The sequence below is a fragment of the Anabas testudineus genome, chromosome 1 (assembly GCF_900324465.2).
Source record: "Anabas testudineus chromosome 1, fAnaTes1.2, whole genome shotgun sequence".
NCBI classification, from domain to species: Eukaryota; Metazoa; Chordata; class Actinopteri; order Anabantiformes; family Anabantidae; genus Anabas; species Anabas testudineus.
The window spans coordinates 5,738,377-5,756,801 of record NC_046610.1 but is presented as its reverse complement, the minus strand read 5'-3'; the positions used below and the strand labels follow the sequence as shown (position 1 = coordinate 5,756,801).

Here is an 18,425-nt window from a genome sequence, read left to right as displayed (position 1 = left end):
GGGCTGGAAGAGGGTGGCTCCTCTGCAAGTTTGTAAAGAGAGTTCAGCCTCTCTGAAAATGAATAAATGAGTGAATCAAAAGAAGAATAAACACAGAATAAAGCTGCATAATATTAATGTACAGAAGGCTTTATCTCCTCTGTATTTGTTTTTGACTTCGATTTTAGTTTTTAAACAGCCACTTGGATAGTGTTTAGCTAAATAAACTATAACTTTATATACAGTAGATTTGTTTATATCTTAAAAATGTAAATGAAAAAGGCAAAGGAAAGGGCTGACTGAGAGTTGATCAAACACAGTTCAACCAAAGGTCAAAAAATAATCTGTATAAGATGTATCATGTCTATAATCTATTCCACTGTTTGTCTCAGAGTGATAAGAAATTCAATTTAAATGAGAAGAGGTGATTAATCAGCTATATAATTATTTATTGTTATTAAAAATAACTAGCTTGTAAAGATTCAATGTCTTTTCTTGGGACAGTGAAACTTTGGTATTCACGTGTACGTGACACACACACAAACATTCCCAGTAAAGAATTCATATGCAGATCAAGTTAAACTGGTTTCTTAATGATGTGAAGGAAACAAAATATTTCTGGATCAATAGAAGTGGCAGGAATAGGAAACAGATGGATTTGTCTGGATTCAAGTGAACCTAAGTTAATTCACGACGGAAGTTGAACTAACAAAAATGCTGTGTTGAATACTAAATAAACACTGTATGACATTGGGGCTTTGGACTAACTGTGACAGAAATATTACATTTAAAAGAAAGTTAAACAAATAAACAAAAGTCTTTAAGTCTTATATCAGTGTACACACACAGCAGATTTCAACCATAAAATGCATCATCTCTTGTAATGATTAGGATTTATTGATCTTCTCATCTCACTTTTCACTAGCTATAATGTTAATTATGGGGTAGCTACTGTACAGTATAAAAGCTTCTCATGTTAGCTATACTTTACCTATGTGGGCTACAGCTAATACAAGATGTAAACTATTACACCAGAGGAAAAAGGAACCTGCTGCATCTGTGATGAGAATTGACTTTACCAAAAACACTGGATCCTGCATTTTCCATAAAGAAACATTATGAATTGTTTTTATGTTATGACTAAGCCCTCACATCTGTTTCCAAGTCTCCAATTTGTTCATAATTTACATTTGTACATTTTAAAACAAGCTCTCACGAGAGTCACAGAAAACTTAACTGAATTGGTGCTTTTTCTGAATTTCACAAGATCTTTTTAGATTACTCCTCATTCATACACTAAAGAATATTTTTGGAAAAAGCCACCAGGTGGCATTATTGTTGTGTTGGCTGTTTTATAAGTTGTATAAAAGAAATAGAAAGGGAAAAAGCTTGCTCATGGGGGATTGTTGGTTTTTCTGTGTAATTCTATATAATGGTATATTTTTTCCACTTAGTTGTGAGATCTTAAATCATATAGTGCTTTTTATTGTTATTTTGATGCTACATCAATAAACTGAGTTGCATCGACCATAATATGTTTAATGTAGAGAAAAAGACACCACAACAGGGCTCTACTATGGACTGTTTCTATTTAATTCAATTTGAAGATTGATGACAGCGTAAAAGTAAAACTTATAGTTATTATTTGTGTGTGTAATTCTTGGTTTATTCTACATTTTCCTGGGTGGTATCGTCAAATTGGAACATATAACACTTCTCCACCAGGTGGCAGTGTGCGCGTCCAGGCTCATCCATTCTTCTTCCGGTCGAGTATCGACGAAGAAGAAATTGATTCAATGGACATCCTGTCATGGTTGAACCCAAAACTCACAGGTGACGAGAAATCGAACAATTTTAGCGTTTGGTGCTTTTTAGTTATTATGTTTTTGTGGTTTCTGTGACTGTCCTCAACACTAGTTCCCTGTAAAGCTTCAGATGCCACCGTTCGAGTCACCGGTGTGGCTGAAAACACTCGTTTCTTCCCGGTGTCACATCACTGTTTGTAAACTTTTGTCGTCATGTCCTTATGGCTGAGATCATGTCAGCGGTGTGGGCTCAACAACAACACTGTGGTTCGGATGAGATTTTATTGTCCAAGGAGGACAAGGTCTAAACTCCAGCTGACCACCGGCGGTACAAGACGCTGCTCCACCGTCCAGGTCCAGGTCCAGGGTGAGGTGAGGGTCCGGTTTGCACCGAGTCCGACAGGTGAGGCCCTCACTGAAATATACAGTGTTTTTACTGGCTCGACGTTTACCCACAGGTATATTAGGTTTTAGACGTCTCTTTAAGTTAGGTATATATAGGACTTATAAAAATTATAATATATACCTAACTTATAAGGTTTGTGTATATATATATATATATATATATATATTACAAAGGATTGGGTTTAGACTGGTGGTTAAAATTATTATGATTCATTTAAAATATTCATCTGTCCTGCATATGTAATATTTCCTCTTTAGATGCTTATTTGATTTTTACTTATTGTCTTATTTGGCAGTCTGATATTGATAGCCATATATCGCTCTGTGCTACAGGGTTCTTGCACCTCGGAGGTCTCCGAACTGCTCTCTACAATTATATATTTGCAAAGAAGTATGGAGGCTCATTCATCCTGCGGCTGGAGGACACAGATCAGAGCAGATTGGTACCAGGAGCAGCAGACTCCATAGAAGACATGTTGGAGTGGGCTGGTAAGAGAGACTGTGTAGTTATAGTCCTCTTTATCCATCTTTAGATTGTATTAGTTCTTATTTATTTTTTTTGTATTTGTGTAGGTGCAATTCTTTTCTGCTTTGTGACTTGTTACTTTATTTTGTAACAGAGAGCAGTTGTAACAAACCAAAGCAATTTGCCGCTGAGATTACAAAAGCTTTTTGAATTTGCAATCCTTCCTAAGATCGTGACTTTCTGACATTATTAGCTATAGATTTATAGAAAGTTAAATTACAAAAACACAGTTTTTGCATATTGTTGAATATTTCTATAAACATCTTTAAATTACAGTTCAAGTAAAACAAGGAAAACGGTGAATAGTGCATGCAGGGTGTACTTTGTGGCATTACTAAGTCATATTTATTATTGCACTCCAAACTACATTATCTGCAGAATTTATGGAAACATGAGGGCCAAGCTGCAATTTTAGCAGAAACCCCGAGTCTGTAACACTGTCAACACTCTCAGAAAATGACTTAAGTCCTATTATACATCTAGGCATACCTCCAGATGAAAGTCCTCGTCGAGGCGGACCGGTAGGTCCTTATCTGCAGTCACAGAGGCTTGACCTCTACAGTGAGACAGCTCTGCAGCTTGTGAAGAGTGGTCATGCCTACTACTGTTTCTGCAGCCCCCAGAGACTGGAATTACTTAAAAAAGAGGCGCTGAGGACTGGACAGACTCCCAGGTAAATAACCTTAATGCATACACCTTGAACACACTGTCTTAGACTTGTTGAAGGCATACAGTCCAAAATGTATGTATTTGTTAGATTTAAGATTTACCATTCTCTCCAGGTATGACAACAGGTGTCGACACCTGCGGGCTGATCAGGTCCACGAAAAGCTGGCTAATGAAGTGCCACATGTGATCAGGTTTCGTCTAGAAGTAGGCGTCGAGCCTTTTCAGGATCTGATCTTTGGATGGAATCGTCACGAGGTGGCTGAGGTCGGTTCTGTAGTGACTGCACTATATGTTTCAGTGGGGTTTATGTATGATTAGCATTAGCTAAAAGGTCGGACCTTGGAAATTACTGTATATAATTTGTCCTTGCATTAACTCTTTGGTCTGTCATAGTTCATCTGCTCCCTTTTGTTTTCTTCCATTTTCCTTTGTTTTCATGCCCTGCATCCTCTCTTGTAGGTGGAAGGGGACCCTGTGGTGATAAAAGCAGATGGATTTCCCACCTATCACCTTGCTAACATAGTAGATGATCATTACATGAAGATCAGCCATGTACTGCGCGGCTCTGAGTGGCTCATCTCTACATCCAAACATCTTCTCATGTACCGTGCTCTCGGATGGCAGCCCCCCACCTTTGGACATCTGCCACTTCTGATGAACAAAGATGGAACTAAACTGTCGAAAAGGCAGGGGGACATATTTATCCAGAGCTTTCAGAGAGACGGGGTCCTGCCAGCTGCTCTGCTGGATATCACAACTAACTGTGGATCTGGATTTAACAGTGAGTGATGGAGCCAGTGTTAGAGAATCATTGATAATGATTTACCATTAAGAAAAAAAATCAGTTCTGTATTTTTGCGTCAGATTATAAAGGATCAATGTGAAATAATGATAGGTTTCTTATTGTGCCATACAGCCAATCGAATGGGGCGGAGGATAGATGAGCTGATATCTGAGTTTAATCCTTCAAAGATCACAACACATTCTGCCTTGTTAGACCTGGACAAACTACCAGAGTTCAACAGGTAAGTCAGAACTTATTCTTCATTCTCTTTGTGTCTTTTCTGTAGTGCATTGTCACATTTTAAACAGAACATAAAAGCTTTATCTGGCTCCTCTGTTCTAAGACTGTCAGTGGACTTAAATGGACAAATTGGCTTCAGAGATATTCGCAGTGTTGTTCTGTCTATAAGTTGATGCTAACCAGTAAAATGTCGCCATAGTAACTTTACTAAGTCAAATATTTTTACAACTCTGGTATTCTACCCTACAACTAAATCGTCTAAGGGTGACATGCTGTACATGTATGTATGTTAGGATAAATCTTTGTTGGTATGTAGACATACATACAATTAAATACACCTTCAGCTGACAGATGAGCCAAACCTGACCTATGTAACCTATACATTTTCTCTGACAAAACACTAATAGTCACTGCATTAATATATCATTTTAATTTTATACACTGTCCGTCCAAAAAAATGTCACCACCTTGATTTGAGGAACAGGAGGGACAGTGTGTGTAAAACCTTCAGGCAGCCTTTGCTGTTTTATATCTGGAATATTTTTATTGTCATAATTGCTGAATTCAAGTCTCCAGCTGATCTACACGCTGTTGTAGCACCTGAGTGAGTCCTGATACTTTCCTACTGAAATATCAACTAAATTACCAGGAAGAGATGATGTCTAGATGGGATTTGTCTCTTTGAATGATGCTTTTGCACCTTTCACTGATAACAAAGTTTTTACTATATATTTAAAGGGCTTCACATCCACTTGGAAACAAAGTCTGTTCAGTTCAAGGGGGGATTTACGGGGTCAGAATGAAAGAAATGTAGAAGAAACCAGAGCAGACAGGCTGGTGTCACATGTTCAGAGTTTGTTTCACAACTATAACTGGCCACAACACTGGTTTTCCAAAGTAGATGGTGAAAGCTATAAAAAAACACACACTGTAAATGTGACACACCCCTGCACTGGCTGACAGGTTTCTTCATTATGATTACAGAAATCATCTGCAGCAGCAAATTGAAGATGAGGAGCAGTGTCTTCTACTGATAAAAGATCTGCAGGGACAAATTAAGCAGACCTATGCAGCAGAAATACAGGATAAAGACGTCCTGCATGAGGAATATATCAGACGTGTGCTATTTTTTCGCAAGGTAACAGTAACAACACGCTGAGCTGTGTGTGTGTGTGTGTGTGTGTGTGTGTGTGTGTGTGTGTGTGTGTGTGTGTGTGTGTGTGTGTGTGTGTGTGTGTGTGTGTGTGTGTGTGTGTGTGGGGTTGTGTTTTTGTTCAAACCATGTTTTCAACACTCTTTGTTGGATGGTAAAGGGTTGTCAGCATGTTGAAACTGGAAACATTTTGAGCCCCTGTTCAGTTATGGCAACAAAGCCCAGCTTAAACTGAAACTTGAGTGCCTCTGCATTATTTCTGTGGATGGTAGTTTTTGTTATTAACTCAGAAAGGTAGAGTTAGGTAAAGTTTTGTAAGGTAGCCTGTTCATTTACTTTTAGTGATGTTCTGGTCCACTCTGGTATGTGGAGGTTGTAAAACTGGCGGATATCAAAGATTAAACTATGAATTCTTGCTCCAACATTTTTTTGCAAGGTGCTGATAAAATTTATGTGTCAAACGGTTTCATTTTAAAGCTCATTGTCTGGTTTCCTTCAATGAATTGTGATGATTGTGACACTGTTTGACATGCTAATCTGACCCTGTACATACTAGAGTGTCTATGAAAAGATGCATGTTCACGCTTATTTCTCAGGATTAACCTCTTGTCTCACCAGTCATAGTGAAATTGTTTCCTTCCCTTCCCTGCAGGGTCACATATCCTCATTGAAGGAGCTTTTAAGTCCTAATTACTCCTACCTCTGGGTGCGTCCTTCCTTCTCCAGCCAGCAGGTGGCAGCACTCACAGCAGAAGCCCGGCACATTGCCTCATTAGTGCTGAGGTATGTAGTATTCACAACTTTAACATAATCCACTTTTGTTTACAACTGCAGAGTTTTTGCAGGATTGTGAACGTTCCTGTGTCTCTGTATTTAGGTTAGTAGAAGAGCAAGGTGGAGAGCTGGCAGTGGATCAACTCAATAAAGACCTGAAAACTTTGGCCAAACAAGCTAAAGCCACAAAGTACACAGAAGTGATGAAGCTGTTACGTCTGGCTCTCAGCGGCCTGCAGGTACCTGACGACATCATGCACATTGTTAGTCATCCTCAAGTGTTTAGTATAAACAGATGAGAGTGTCTAGTAGTAGTTAAGTAGAGGTACTGTGTGTTAAACTTAAATTCAGACTGACTTTAAAGGATAAAGGTCATGCTGGGTGTTTTCTAAATTTAGCTTCTCAAAAGGTCTGATAACAAAACCAAAACAACAATGAATTTATCATGTCAACAAGTGTTGTGGGGGTGTCTGGAGTCTGCTTTGAATGATTAATGTGTGCCTTAGAGCTCTGTTGTTATCTATCAACACATAATACACATTAGAGTTAATTCATAGTTGTTTTAGTCTCTTCCCTGGACAGAAATGTTCAGCGTCACCAGCTTTTAACCCAGAGCTTCACCAGCAGCTCCCCCTGTGCTCTGTTTTTTCACACATCCCAAACGGTGCGTGTGACTCAGCTATCTGCTGTCAACATTTCCTGACTGAAAAAAAGTGAGATTTTTTTTCTCTCTCGAAGGTTTAATTTAATAAAGCTAACTTTACAGGATAAAGGTCAGCCTTTAATAGACTTACCAAATGTCTATTTATCTATTTTAACCTTAAAGCCAATGCAGACAACACATCCCACACTTCCCTCCTTCTACACAACCCTTTTGTTCTAGACTTATTGCACTTATTATTTTCATTATTTGCTGTACTTTCCATCTCGCATCCAATTTGCTTCCTCTAAAACATCTTTGTATTTATAAAATCTAAAATATAACGCTGTAGTGTAGACGGTTCACGGAAATGTTCTGATGAGTTTTATGCCAGCACAAAGGTTTTAAGCACAAAGATGTGTCCAAGACAGGCTAATTGTTGTAAATCGTTCTTGTGTCATCATTGCTTGGTTTTGGCAGGGATGGGCTTTTATCAGGTGGGAGCAGTCCACCTTTTCATTATTATTATTGCTGTTGATGTAAATTTTATGACCCCTGTACAGATCTGTAATCTTCCAGCTGCAAAAATGTTGACACTATTATAGTCAATCCCCTCATTTTCCACCACAGGTTACAGTTCTGTTATTTAACCACAATACATCTGCTAATAAGCATTAAAATGAAAGAAAGTGTGAATCAAATTCAAATTCTGACTTACCAAGTCATAGATTAACTTGTGTTTCTTTATGTTCTCACGTGTATTGCTTTATCCACATCGAGAACGCCACCTTCTCTATGATAAACTCCTTCCAACCCTTATACATTTTTTTTTTACAGCTCACTTGCAATTTTCATTTCTGCAATTTTTTTTTTTACTTTTAAACAGCTTTTTATTTTTTTAAACCGCACCTCAGCAAATCAGTTTTGGCTGCAATAATCGAAAAGACTATACTGTTACAACTGCATGTATCCTGTTTTATTTCTGTCCATGGGCATGACTAAGCTAAACTCTAAAATAACACGTTCTAAATGATAGTAATGAGGAAACACTCTGCCAACGTGACTGTCATCATGACAGAAAACTCTACACAGACACTCGAGGGAAAGAGGAAGCTGTTCCCAATTGCAGTTTAACAGATGTCACTGTTTGGTTTAATTGCGTTACTTCACTGACCCCTGACCCCTTGTTCTCCTCTGAAATGCAGAAAGGCCCCAGTGTAGCTGAGTTGATGGTGTCTTTGGGACCCGCAGAGATCATCCATCGACTCCAGAAACTTCTGAAGCTTCCAGAGACTAGTTAAACACTTCACAAACTGTTGCCTCCTGAACGTATGGAAGCCTGTTAAGGATGTGACGTCCATGTTGAGAGTTGCATACTTTTAACTCACACCTGGTGATTCTGCCAAAGCCAACTGGAAATGAACTCCACCCCACTTACAAATGTTTTATAAAATAAGAGTTGAAAGCTCATTTTACGCACATGGTCTGCTTGTTTTGTTCAGTAATGTGAGACTTTACAGGACCAGATGACACGGTGCACACAAGTATGGGAAGTACCTCGGTATTTTTATGCAAATTATTTTTTGCTTTAATCAAGAAAAATGTTTTATTTTTATTATTATTATTTTTGACTCCAAAATACAGATCTATTGCACAAATCATAAATACCTGAGATGCACAAAGAGAAACACAAAACATTTGTCAAAATAATCTAACATCAAAATGACAGCAGCAGTACAACACAGTTATTTGTGTTTTTTATTTATTGGTATGCAATGACATAGATACAGTCTCTCCAGCCAAACAGACCCTAACAATGAGTTTCATTTCTGTTTGCACTGTCGGATTTTATTTTATGAAGTTAAAAAAGTGGTCATAGATATCACTGCTTGCAAATTTCCGCTATCGGGTATTTCCAACATTTGCACATACCAAATAGCTGTCTAATCATTTTCTACAGTACGTTAAGCTCAGACAGGCTTTATATTTACTTCTGTTCTGATTAATAATCGACTAAATATGTAATGTCCAGCCAGGGACGCTCAAATGTTGCATAAAACTGTGCTGTACGTTTTGACCCCATTTGGTTAAGTTCCTGCTTTAAAATTGACTTAATGTACAAAAGAACAAATAGTCGACTATCAATTTGACGCTGTTGACTATGAAAGGTTTAGTCAACCTTTACAGCAGCATCGGTGAAGATCTTCACCACCTGTACTCACAGGTGGTGAAGATCTTCACCACCTGTACTCACAGGTGATTCATGTCTAATAATAAAACATAATGTATTAGTTCTGTGGGAGTTTGGATCAGGAACCTGTAAAAAGTAACAAGAAAATAAGTTGATGAAATCACTTAAACCCTTAAAATAGTAGTGGAGTAAAAGTACCTCATAGTGTGTACTTGTAGTAAAAGTACCTCATAGTGTGTACTTGTAGTAAAAGTACCTCATAGTGTGTACTTGTAGTAAAAGTACCTCTGTTTTGCTTTCTGGTATTTTCCTTAATTCCCAAACTTTGCATACAGTCGTTGAAGGAAGTTAAAACTATGCAGGACATGGAAATTCCCCCTTTTCTAGACTTTCTATTCGGACCTCTGGTTGACTTTGCTCCACAGAGGTGGAGGAGGTGTAGGAGAGTGACTGACGGAGGTGTAGCAGAGCGACTGACGGAGGTGTAGCCGCTGTAGCAGAGTGACTGACGGAGGTGTAGCAGAGTGACTGACGGAGGTGTAGCCGCTGTAGCAGAGTGACTGACGGAGGTGTAGCCGCTGTAGCAGAGTGACTGACGGGGCGTCAGTGTCACATGTCACCGCAGACAACCGGCAGTTTAACACCTTCTCCCGCACGGTCGCTCACTTTAGTCGCCTAATATCTCCGGACCCCGCAGGAGACGGACGACAATGGCGTGCGGTGACAGTCCTGCAACTTTTGAGTCATGGCTAAGTAAGTAAAACGGAGACAAACGTGGGGTTTTGTTGTTTTTAGCATCTTAACGTCAACCGGACCGGAGCTAGCTAACAGCAACAACGCTGCACCAGCCGTCGCTGCTGTTCGCTAACGCGTCGTAAACCGACAGGTCCCGCACTTCATCTTCGAAATAAGAGGTTTTATTTGGGGACACTTCGTGAACGTGTCGATTTATGTGAAGGAGAATAAATAAGTTTATTTTGCAGAAAGTGTCGAGACCAGGAAGTTGGTTCGTCCGTGCGCGTGCCCGTCGAGCGCTCAAGCTGTCTGAACTCCCGCTATGCGCGCTCACGATGGTCAAACTACAAATAAGTTTTATTTTTGTAAAAAAAAATATTAAAGCAAAACCTGAAAACCTGCAACTAAGTATTTAAGTTTGTCTAAGGAGTAACATGTATTTAAAAATACTGCTTCAGTGCTAGAGCTGCAATGATTAATCAGGCCGTCGATTGAAAGACTCTTATTTCTAATAATAAATGCTAAGATGTCACAATAATTAATCAATAATACATTCATTGGTAAAAAACATGAATTGGTAGAAAAAAGTGTTCTACATCACTTAGCTGACTGCAAAGTGTTTTACGCACTGTGGCTCCACACTTACAAATACTTTGGATCCAGTAAGATATATAATAGTATTTGCTCATTGGTAGAGTGATTGTGTATCAACCATAGGATCAGTGATTCATGATCCATATTTCCAGGTGTCCTTGTACTAGACACTAAACTCCCAGAACGTCCACAGACCCTATGTTGCACAAGCCAGTGTACTCTAGGTGCTGGTCCCAGGCCCAGTGCTAATTTTGTAAGTGTTGTGTCATGAAGAGCATCCAGCGTAAAACCTGCGCCAAATTAATGTGTGGACTGTGTAATTGTGCATGTATTTGCTTGTTTGCGATCTAATTGTCAAATATATAAGTATAAAAAATATGTTGTGAATGTTTAACCTTTACCAGATCATGCCACAGACCCAAATAACCAGGAGGACAGATGGGACTGCATCCAGGGCTTCTACCAGCTTGTCAACCAAGATACTGATGGGTAAATGCAAACTGAGTGTTCACACAACCTTCCTCCACATTGTTTTTGAATCGATTTGAATTAAAGCTTTCATGGCAGACCACCTGTTCTTTGGAAGTTACTTTTTTGCAATAGTGGTGTTTAGGAAAGACTTGCTTCACATCCATGTTGCGCCCACAACTTCTCAGTTACACCATCTTGCAAGAGTGAGGAGGAACTCTACATCACCTGTTTTGTTCGACCCCTTTATTCTGCTCAATATAAATGCATAAAATGTTATGTAAATTTGAAATCCTATCACATGTAATGCATTATTAGTCTTGCTTTTAAAGGTTTAGCTATTTCTTTTATGTGTAAGCAAGCTACTAATGCGTCGAAGCTATGTGAATGAGTTTGTACTGTTTCTGTAACACGTTCCTCCCTCTCAGTCTTCACAGACATTTTAAAGTTAAAGCTTAATTTTCTGCCTTTAGGCCACAGATAGCTGTTCGTCTACTAGCTCATAAAATCCAGTCACCTCAGGAGAAAGAGGCTCTGCAGGCTCTCACTGTAAGTAATCCTCATCTCAACATATACACAGATTATGTTTTATCTTTTGTCCCATTTTAGTATTTTCATTTGTGAACTTACCAAAATTAACCGACGATTTTATCTCTCTTCTTCAAGTTGAAATCTAGTATTTGTCTAGTATATCTCTATGTTGCCACTAACAAGTTAACTGAAGACAACTACATCATGACCAGTACTTTTATCTCATTGACCAAGTAATGTGATTGATTTAATCTGCTTTCGAATTTGTGGTGACATCACTTACTAGGAAATCTGCAGCTTTACTCTAAAGTGTAACTAGAAGAAACTTCTCGAGGTTCATGTGCCTTGTCATGTGATATGTCTGTGGTGAGCCACAAACATGCACAGACAAAATCTGCCTGCACCTCTTTTACTGCCTAAGAACAAGTCTTTGTGCTCTTATTCTTTCTTCTACTTCTTAAAAAACCATCTGTTTTACGCTGATTTGGTACTTTCCAGGTTCTTGAAGCATGTATGAATAACTGTGGCAAGAGGTTCCACACGGAGGCTGCCAAGTTTCGCTTTCTCAATGAACTCATCAAAGTCTTAACACCAAAGGTACTGTTGATCACAGAGAGACAGGTGTTGTTGGTAGCTGAAAGAAAGAATTGAGATGATTTTATGTTTTCTTTTTCAATTGGTTCCTGTTTCTTTGTGTAAGACGTTAAAAATGCTGTTAATACATAATCTGCTCCGTTTCTAATCAGTTGTCAGTCAATCTAATAAGTTATAAATATTAGTTGGATCTTTTTTTTCTTTTTTTTTAAAATTCTACTAGAACCAAGTACTGAAACGTGATCTGGTTCAAAGACTCAAAATCACATGCCACAAATGAAACAGAAAATGTACAAAAAATGGACAAATGTTCCCCAGACTGCTGTTTAATAAAACAGCAACATGGTGGACTGTGGATGAGGAAAGAACCTTAATGTTTTAAAAGAGTTACAGACTGAAAAGCAAACAATGAGTTAGTTATGTGAAAGACACTGATGTGATATGGATGATCTCTTGTGAGCAGTACTTCGGGGCGTGGACTCCTCAGAAAGTTAAAGACCGAGTGATTGAGGTTCTCTACGGCTGGACACTCTGGCTTAAAGATGAACCCAAGGTCCAGGAAGCCTACTCCATGTTAAAGAAACAAGGTATTGATGCAACAACACATTTTCAGTCTGTGGTGAAGAGACCTGAAATTTTGTTACAGATAATTTAAAATGTGTATTTTTCTGTCCTGCCACTGTTCCACAGGGTACAAAACTCTGTTACTCAAAATGGATGCACAATATTACAACATTAACATTAATGTTAATCAGAAGTTAAATTAATGTAAACAGTAATTTAACTTCTGTGTCCATTCTTGATGATAATCTGCTACTACAGTGAGTTTACACGTTTTGCTATGAAGACCGCTACAGGACATACAGTAAAAGTGCCTTTGGTTACACCTGAACGAAGACCTGAATAACTGAAACTACACATGATATTTTAGATATAAAAAGTTAAGAGGTGTGATATTTGCATTGTGTACTTAATAAAAGTATAAAACCATCTTACCATGTTTTTAATTATCTCATTTTCGTCAATTTAGGTTTTGTCAAGAAGGATCCCAAACTGTCAGACAAACTTATAATGGCACCTCCACCACAAAGACCCCCAGACTCAGTTTTTGACCAGGAGGACAAGGCCAAGGTGTGTGTGTGGCTGTGTAACAGGACATCTGTAAAAATGACATGAAGTTCATTCAGCTAATCTGTGTTTCTGTGACACCAGTTGTTGGCCAGATTGTTAAAAAGCTCCAGTCCTGAAGACCTGGAAACTGCCAACAGACTGATTAAAAGCACCATCAAAGAGGTGAGTAGTGCTGTGGGAGTGATCTTTAATTGTATTTGTTGTGTTATAAGTGTACGAAACAGATATGCGTTTGTGTCTTAGGAGCAAGAGAGGACAGAGAAGGTGCTGAAGCGTGAATCTACTTTAAAGGAGGTGGAGAGCAGCACCAAACAGCTCAGGGAACTATTGGACCAGCACAGAAGCACTGGAACTCCATTACAGCCCAGTGATGACATGAAAGTATGTTGGACATTAAACTGACACACAATCAACTATCTGTCTATGAACATAGATGGAGGTCAGAGTGGAAACTGTATCTGTTGTTCCTCTGTCACCATCTGCTGGCTCTTCACTGTCATTATTTACTCTAACTTTATTATTTCACCTTTAAGTGTGATAAACAGTAAATTCAGGTACCCAACTTTTTCTCCCCTCTTACAGGCCTTATGTGAACGCTGTGATCGGCTGAGGCCCAGTTTATTTCGCCTTGCCAGTGACACGGTGGAAGATGATGCCGCACTGGCACAGATCCTGTCAGCTAACGACGAGCTAACACTTGTAGTAAATGCCTACAAAGACCAGGTGAGGAGGAGAGAGTCTAACGGTGGAAGAGAGAGAAGTAAAAGTGAGGAAGAAGTGCCAGCTCAGAATAAAGGTAAACTTCATTTGGACACCTTCTTTTTCTTTCTCTAGTAACCTTGACCCTTTAGTTTGGCACTGCTCTGTTCTGCTTGAATTAGATCTCTTTTCTTTTTGTTCCTCCAGCTAGTACGAGTCCCAGAGAGATTAAAAGTTACCGCCTCATCGACCTTTCAGCACTGGACTCTGAAGAGACTCACAGAAAAGCTGATTCGCCACTGTTCTTTGAATCCTCTTCACCCCTCTTTTCCTCTAATCTTGAAAGCACCTTCCACTCAGGTCAGTTCAGTAGACCTCCATTTATATGGTTTTAATTTAACAGTGATGAATATGTTTTGTCATTTAACGATGTTAATCATTAAATCTTTAATTACAGGATTAAATAATTTGGTCTCAAAACAGACTCCAGCGACAAAAAAATCGTACTATGAAGAACTAATGCAGGTGAACTTTAAATCTATGGATAAAAGTAGAGATTTAAAGATTTTGATTTGGAACAGTTTATAAAATAATGTGTACTTTTTAAGCTTAATGGAGACATTCAGATGAAGAGTTCTGAGCAGAATGGAGGGAGAGGCCCTTTACTGAAAGCACGTGGGTGTGGAGGGAACAGTAGCACCTCAAATGGGATGGATATTTGGTAAGGATGCTTGTAAACGGGAGACTAAATACCTGAAAGACATGAGGGGGGTGGGGTTACTGGCAGTTTTATATGTAGAGATATACCTACAGAAACAGAAATATAGGGAACCACTGTAACGTCTATATTTAACCTTTATTGTGTTATAACAGCCTAAAATATAGTTGGAAATTACTGTCTTTATGCATTCTCATCCTGTGGGCTCATGTAAGTGGAGCCTGACATACAGATATTGAATCCAATGAAGAGATTGTTGACACACATGCATTATACATCAGTATGCATATATCTGCAGGTCATACAAAGAACTGACATCAGTGTCCTTAAATGTCATAGAAAGAATTAAAACATATTAAATCTTTAATAATATCACACAACTGTGTTTGGACTTTTTTAAAATCCCTAGTATTGCTCAGCTGACTTGGACTCCCCTCTTTTAGGTCTGAGCTTCAAAATCAACAGTTCTCAGGATCGGGATCACTGTCTTTGGCACCAAAACAACCAAATGACCTGTCTGGAGAGAGCTTGTGTCCGCCTCAGTTTCTGAAAAACATCTTTGTTTCACTGGAGACCATAAAATCCAGTACGTACTAAACGCTGAAGTTATAGTTTATAAGACTTAGCTGGTCTAGCTTTTCTTGAATGTTTAAATGTCTGCTGTTTTCTTGTTGTAGGTCAGCTGGAGCCCATCACTTTATACGATCAAGGCGGTGTCCATGCATCGCTCCATTTTGCCAAAGACTCTCCACCAGGTCATCCAGGTGTTGCTGTGGTCGTCATTTCCACAGTGAACACGTCTGCCCTTGATGTGAAAGACTTTTTGTTTCAAGCAGCTGTTCCAAAGGTAAGAAGTTCAAAATACAGTGAGTGCAGTGTTGAACTAGTGAAATCTTCCCATTTCAAAACAAATTGAATCCTCCACTGTCTGGTTTATTTATTTATTACAAAAAATACCCTGAATAGATTTGATTGTTGTTCTTTGTATGAAGCAGTTGATAGTTTGACTAGTGGATTGCCAGAAAAGACATTTTAAATATTGGTCGTTGGGCATTGGTCAGACAGAACAGACAGTATCTCAAGTTCTGTAAAATGTCTGGTGGTTTTTCACAGTCATGGTGTTTTACAGATGAACTCATTAATGAAAGGTCATACAATATGTATGATGTATTCTTCCTAAAAAAAATACTATTCTAGTCTAGCCCACTGTTATGTGTTTTAATAGAAAAATAATTTAATTGACTGTTTATTGTCCTGCAGACTATGTTAGTGAAGCTTCAACCTGCCTCAGGGACACGCCTACCTCCTTACAATCCTCTCCTGCCTCCACCTGCCATCTCCCAGGTCCTGTTATTGGCTAATCCTGAGAAGGTGAGTTTCTTTTCCATCACATTAATGACTTACATGTTGACTTAATGACTTGTCAAACTCTCCACTATAAGACAAATACTAACATTTATGCGTTAGAAACATGTGGGTGATTGCATTAGAGTGGGTTTGTACACACAGATTAATGGTTTTATGTCCTTCCAACATTGTACATGGTTGACGTGGTCATCATGATGGAGTCTAACTTTGAAGAGACATTCTGAACACAGAAACGTCATGCTTCCACTAACTGACCTGATACCTGCTTAGAATTTGCAATTATAATATTACACAAAATACTGTGTTCTTCCAGTCAAATTTCTGTTCATCTGTCAATACAGTAATAATATAGCAGGAAGAATTGTAATTATCAATTTAAATATAATTATTTAGTTAGCTTCTCAATTCATCTCAGTTTTCCTTATAATTATTAATTTAAAGCTGTTTCCCTGAAATGTCTTTACTTCAGCGCAAGGTGCGTCTACGCTACAAACTAACACTGACTCACGGAGACCAACATCTGAATGAGACCAGAGAGATTGACTGCTTCCCAGACTGGACTTCTTTGATTGGCCACTAAAAACTTAAGAACAGGAGCTAAAATCTAGATTTTAAAACATGACCACCTGGAATCGACCATCATGAGGTAAATAACGATAACAACTGGCAAACATCAAGCCTGTATTTTCAGAAAAGTGTGTTCGCATTGAAACACATTTCTGCATTTAATAAAGTAGCATACCAAAAAGTCATCTGAAAAGGACACATTACTCTAAAACGTGGCTGAACTCTATTTCACATATAAAATATGCAGATGGTAGCAATAGAGGTGGGTTTGATCCAGCCCTGATTGCACCTGCTTTAGTTTTTTATTTTGCTGTTTGCTGTTTTTGCTTTTGCTGCCTGTTGCCAAATTTTATGCACAAGCCCTGTTTGATAATAATACTCATGATTTGTGTGTCTGATGTCATGTAGCTGGTTGTCTACATATAATATTTAGTATTTATTTGCTTTTATGCATAAATTCCTGAAGTGCCTTAAGGTGGAACTGTTTTTTCTATGTGTTTTTGTACGTCAGTGTCACATTGAACACTGAGAAATGTGCTATAGCTATAGAAATATTTATAGTTTCTTTAAACACAAGCTGACCTTTGCGCTTTTAGATGGTTTGAGTGATGTAACAGTATAAATTTAACAGCATTGTTAGATGGATGTCACATTTTAAACATGTTGATTAGCATATTTGGAATTAGCCTGTATTCATAAAAGGTCACATCAGCACGGTTTAAGGACAGAAAGCTCTTCATCCTTTTCACATCACTTAAAAAAAGAAAAGAAAACTCAAATTGATAAAAAAGAAGCAACTGAAGAAACACACTCCTCTATTTGAAACGTGTTAGAAACATTACAACTTCAACACAATAGAAATTGCTGCAGGAGATTAGAAAGTTGTTTGTTTTAGTCTTAACTCTGTTTCTGATGTTGACGAGATGCTATCTGTGATCCATTCGCTGCCTTTTACTAATCACTTTGCATAGGTTAACTCGTCAGTTCCTCGGTTTGAGTTTCCGGTTTTGTTTTATGAAATCATGTGTTATCAGATTGATGAATGTGGGTTTTTTTTTTTTTGCTTGGGTTGTGTTTATCCACAGCTTGATGTGTCAAAGTTTTTGTTGGTTGCAGTTCACTGAGCTCTTTGGTTCCAGCGATTGTTGGTTCTCATTAAGTTTCTGTTAATTTCTTACGACCAGATCAGTATTTCTAGACCACTAGTCTTATACTGTGAAGCTTTATGATGCTATTTTGAATTCTCTCAAACAAGGAATTCTATGAAGTGTATCCTGCTTACTCATCATTTATGGTCAAAACAGACTGCATTCAAGGTTTGTTAGACGATTCTCATTGAGTTAAAGGTTATTTTAAAATGTTGAAATGCCTGCCTCTCATTACTCTGACAATTTGTTGATTTGTGTTGTTAATAGAATTTGTGTTTTACCGACAAAGGTATTTATGGGAATATCGCCACCATGCATTGTTACCCTTAACTGACCGATGTTTGGTTTTCGTTACTGATTATGCTTTTGCTCAATAAAACATCAGAAAATTGTCCAGCACAGTTTTGTAAAACCCAAGTTGACAAATTAAGTTAAATAACTCCATAAAGTAAAGTAGTGCTGCAATAATCTGCCCATAATGCTCACTGTAAGTGAAGGTGGTGCAACAGGAATAAAACCAGCTCAGCTAATTACTGTATGTAGGATCCCCCAGATTTCTATTTAAAGAGATGAGTAGTTAGTCATCTACTCCCTGGCTGTAGAAAATGCAGGACAGAGGGAAGCATTGCTGTAGTATATGCAGCAAAAAAAAAAAAACAGTCAATAAATGCATTAGACCATTTTTTCAGGTCTAGTAGATGAGACC

The 18,425-nt window shown here is 38.3% G+C and overlaps 2 protein-coding genes across 3 annotated transcripts; both read left to right on the top strand.

Moving 5' to 3' along the window:
- Positions 1–1,776: 1,776 nt before the first annotated feature.
- Positions 1,777–9,167, top strand: ears2 (glutamyl-tRNA synthetase 2, mitochondrial). Of its 2 annotated transcripts, none has more exons than XM_026359089.1 (10): positions 1,777–2,187; positions 2,523–2,678; positions 3,199–3,388; positions 3,498–3,648; positions 3,844–4,165; positions 4,301–4,409; positions 5,393–5,546; positions 6,214–6,344; positions 6,439–6,574; positions 8,181–9,167. In XM_026359089.1, the coding sequence occupies exons 1-10, from the start codon at positions 1,998–2,000 to the stop codon at positions 8,274–8,276; spliced, it is 1,635 nt and encodes a 544-aa protein (XP_026214874.1). In that variant the 5' UTR covers positions 1,777–1,997; the 3' UTR covers positions 8,277–9,167. The 2 variants fall into 2 exon arrangements, with proteins under 2 accessions (XP_026214874.1, XP_026214873.1); XM_026359088.1 differs by having other exon boundaries at positions 6,439–6,598.
- A 435-nt stretch (positions 9,168–9,602) lies between these two features.
- On the top strand, positions 9,603–18,115 carry LOC113161474 (ADP-ribosylation factor-binding protein GGA3-like). The gene is made up of 16 exons (XM_026359081.1): positions 9,603–9,919; positions 10,900–10,984; positions 11,437–11,512; positions 11,993–12,091; positions 12,552–12,675; positions 13,119–13,219; positions 13,301–13,381; positions 13,463–13,600; positions 13,802–14,015; positions 14,126–14,278; positions 14,376–14,443; positions 14,527–14,639; positions 15,080–15,222; positions 15,314–15,483; positions 15,897–16,007; positions 16,474–18,115. Exons 1-16 carry the CDS (start codon positions 9,877–9,879, stop codon positions 16,582–16,584), a joined length of 1,830 nt encoding a protein of 609 aa, XP_026214866.1. The 5' UTR covers positions 9,603–9,876; the 3' UTR covers positions 16,585–18,115.
- The last annotated feature ends 310 nt before the right edge of the window (positions 18,116–18,425 follow it).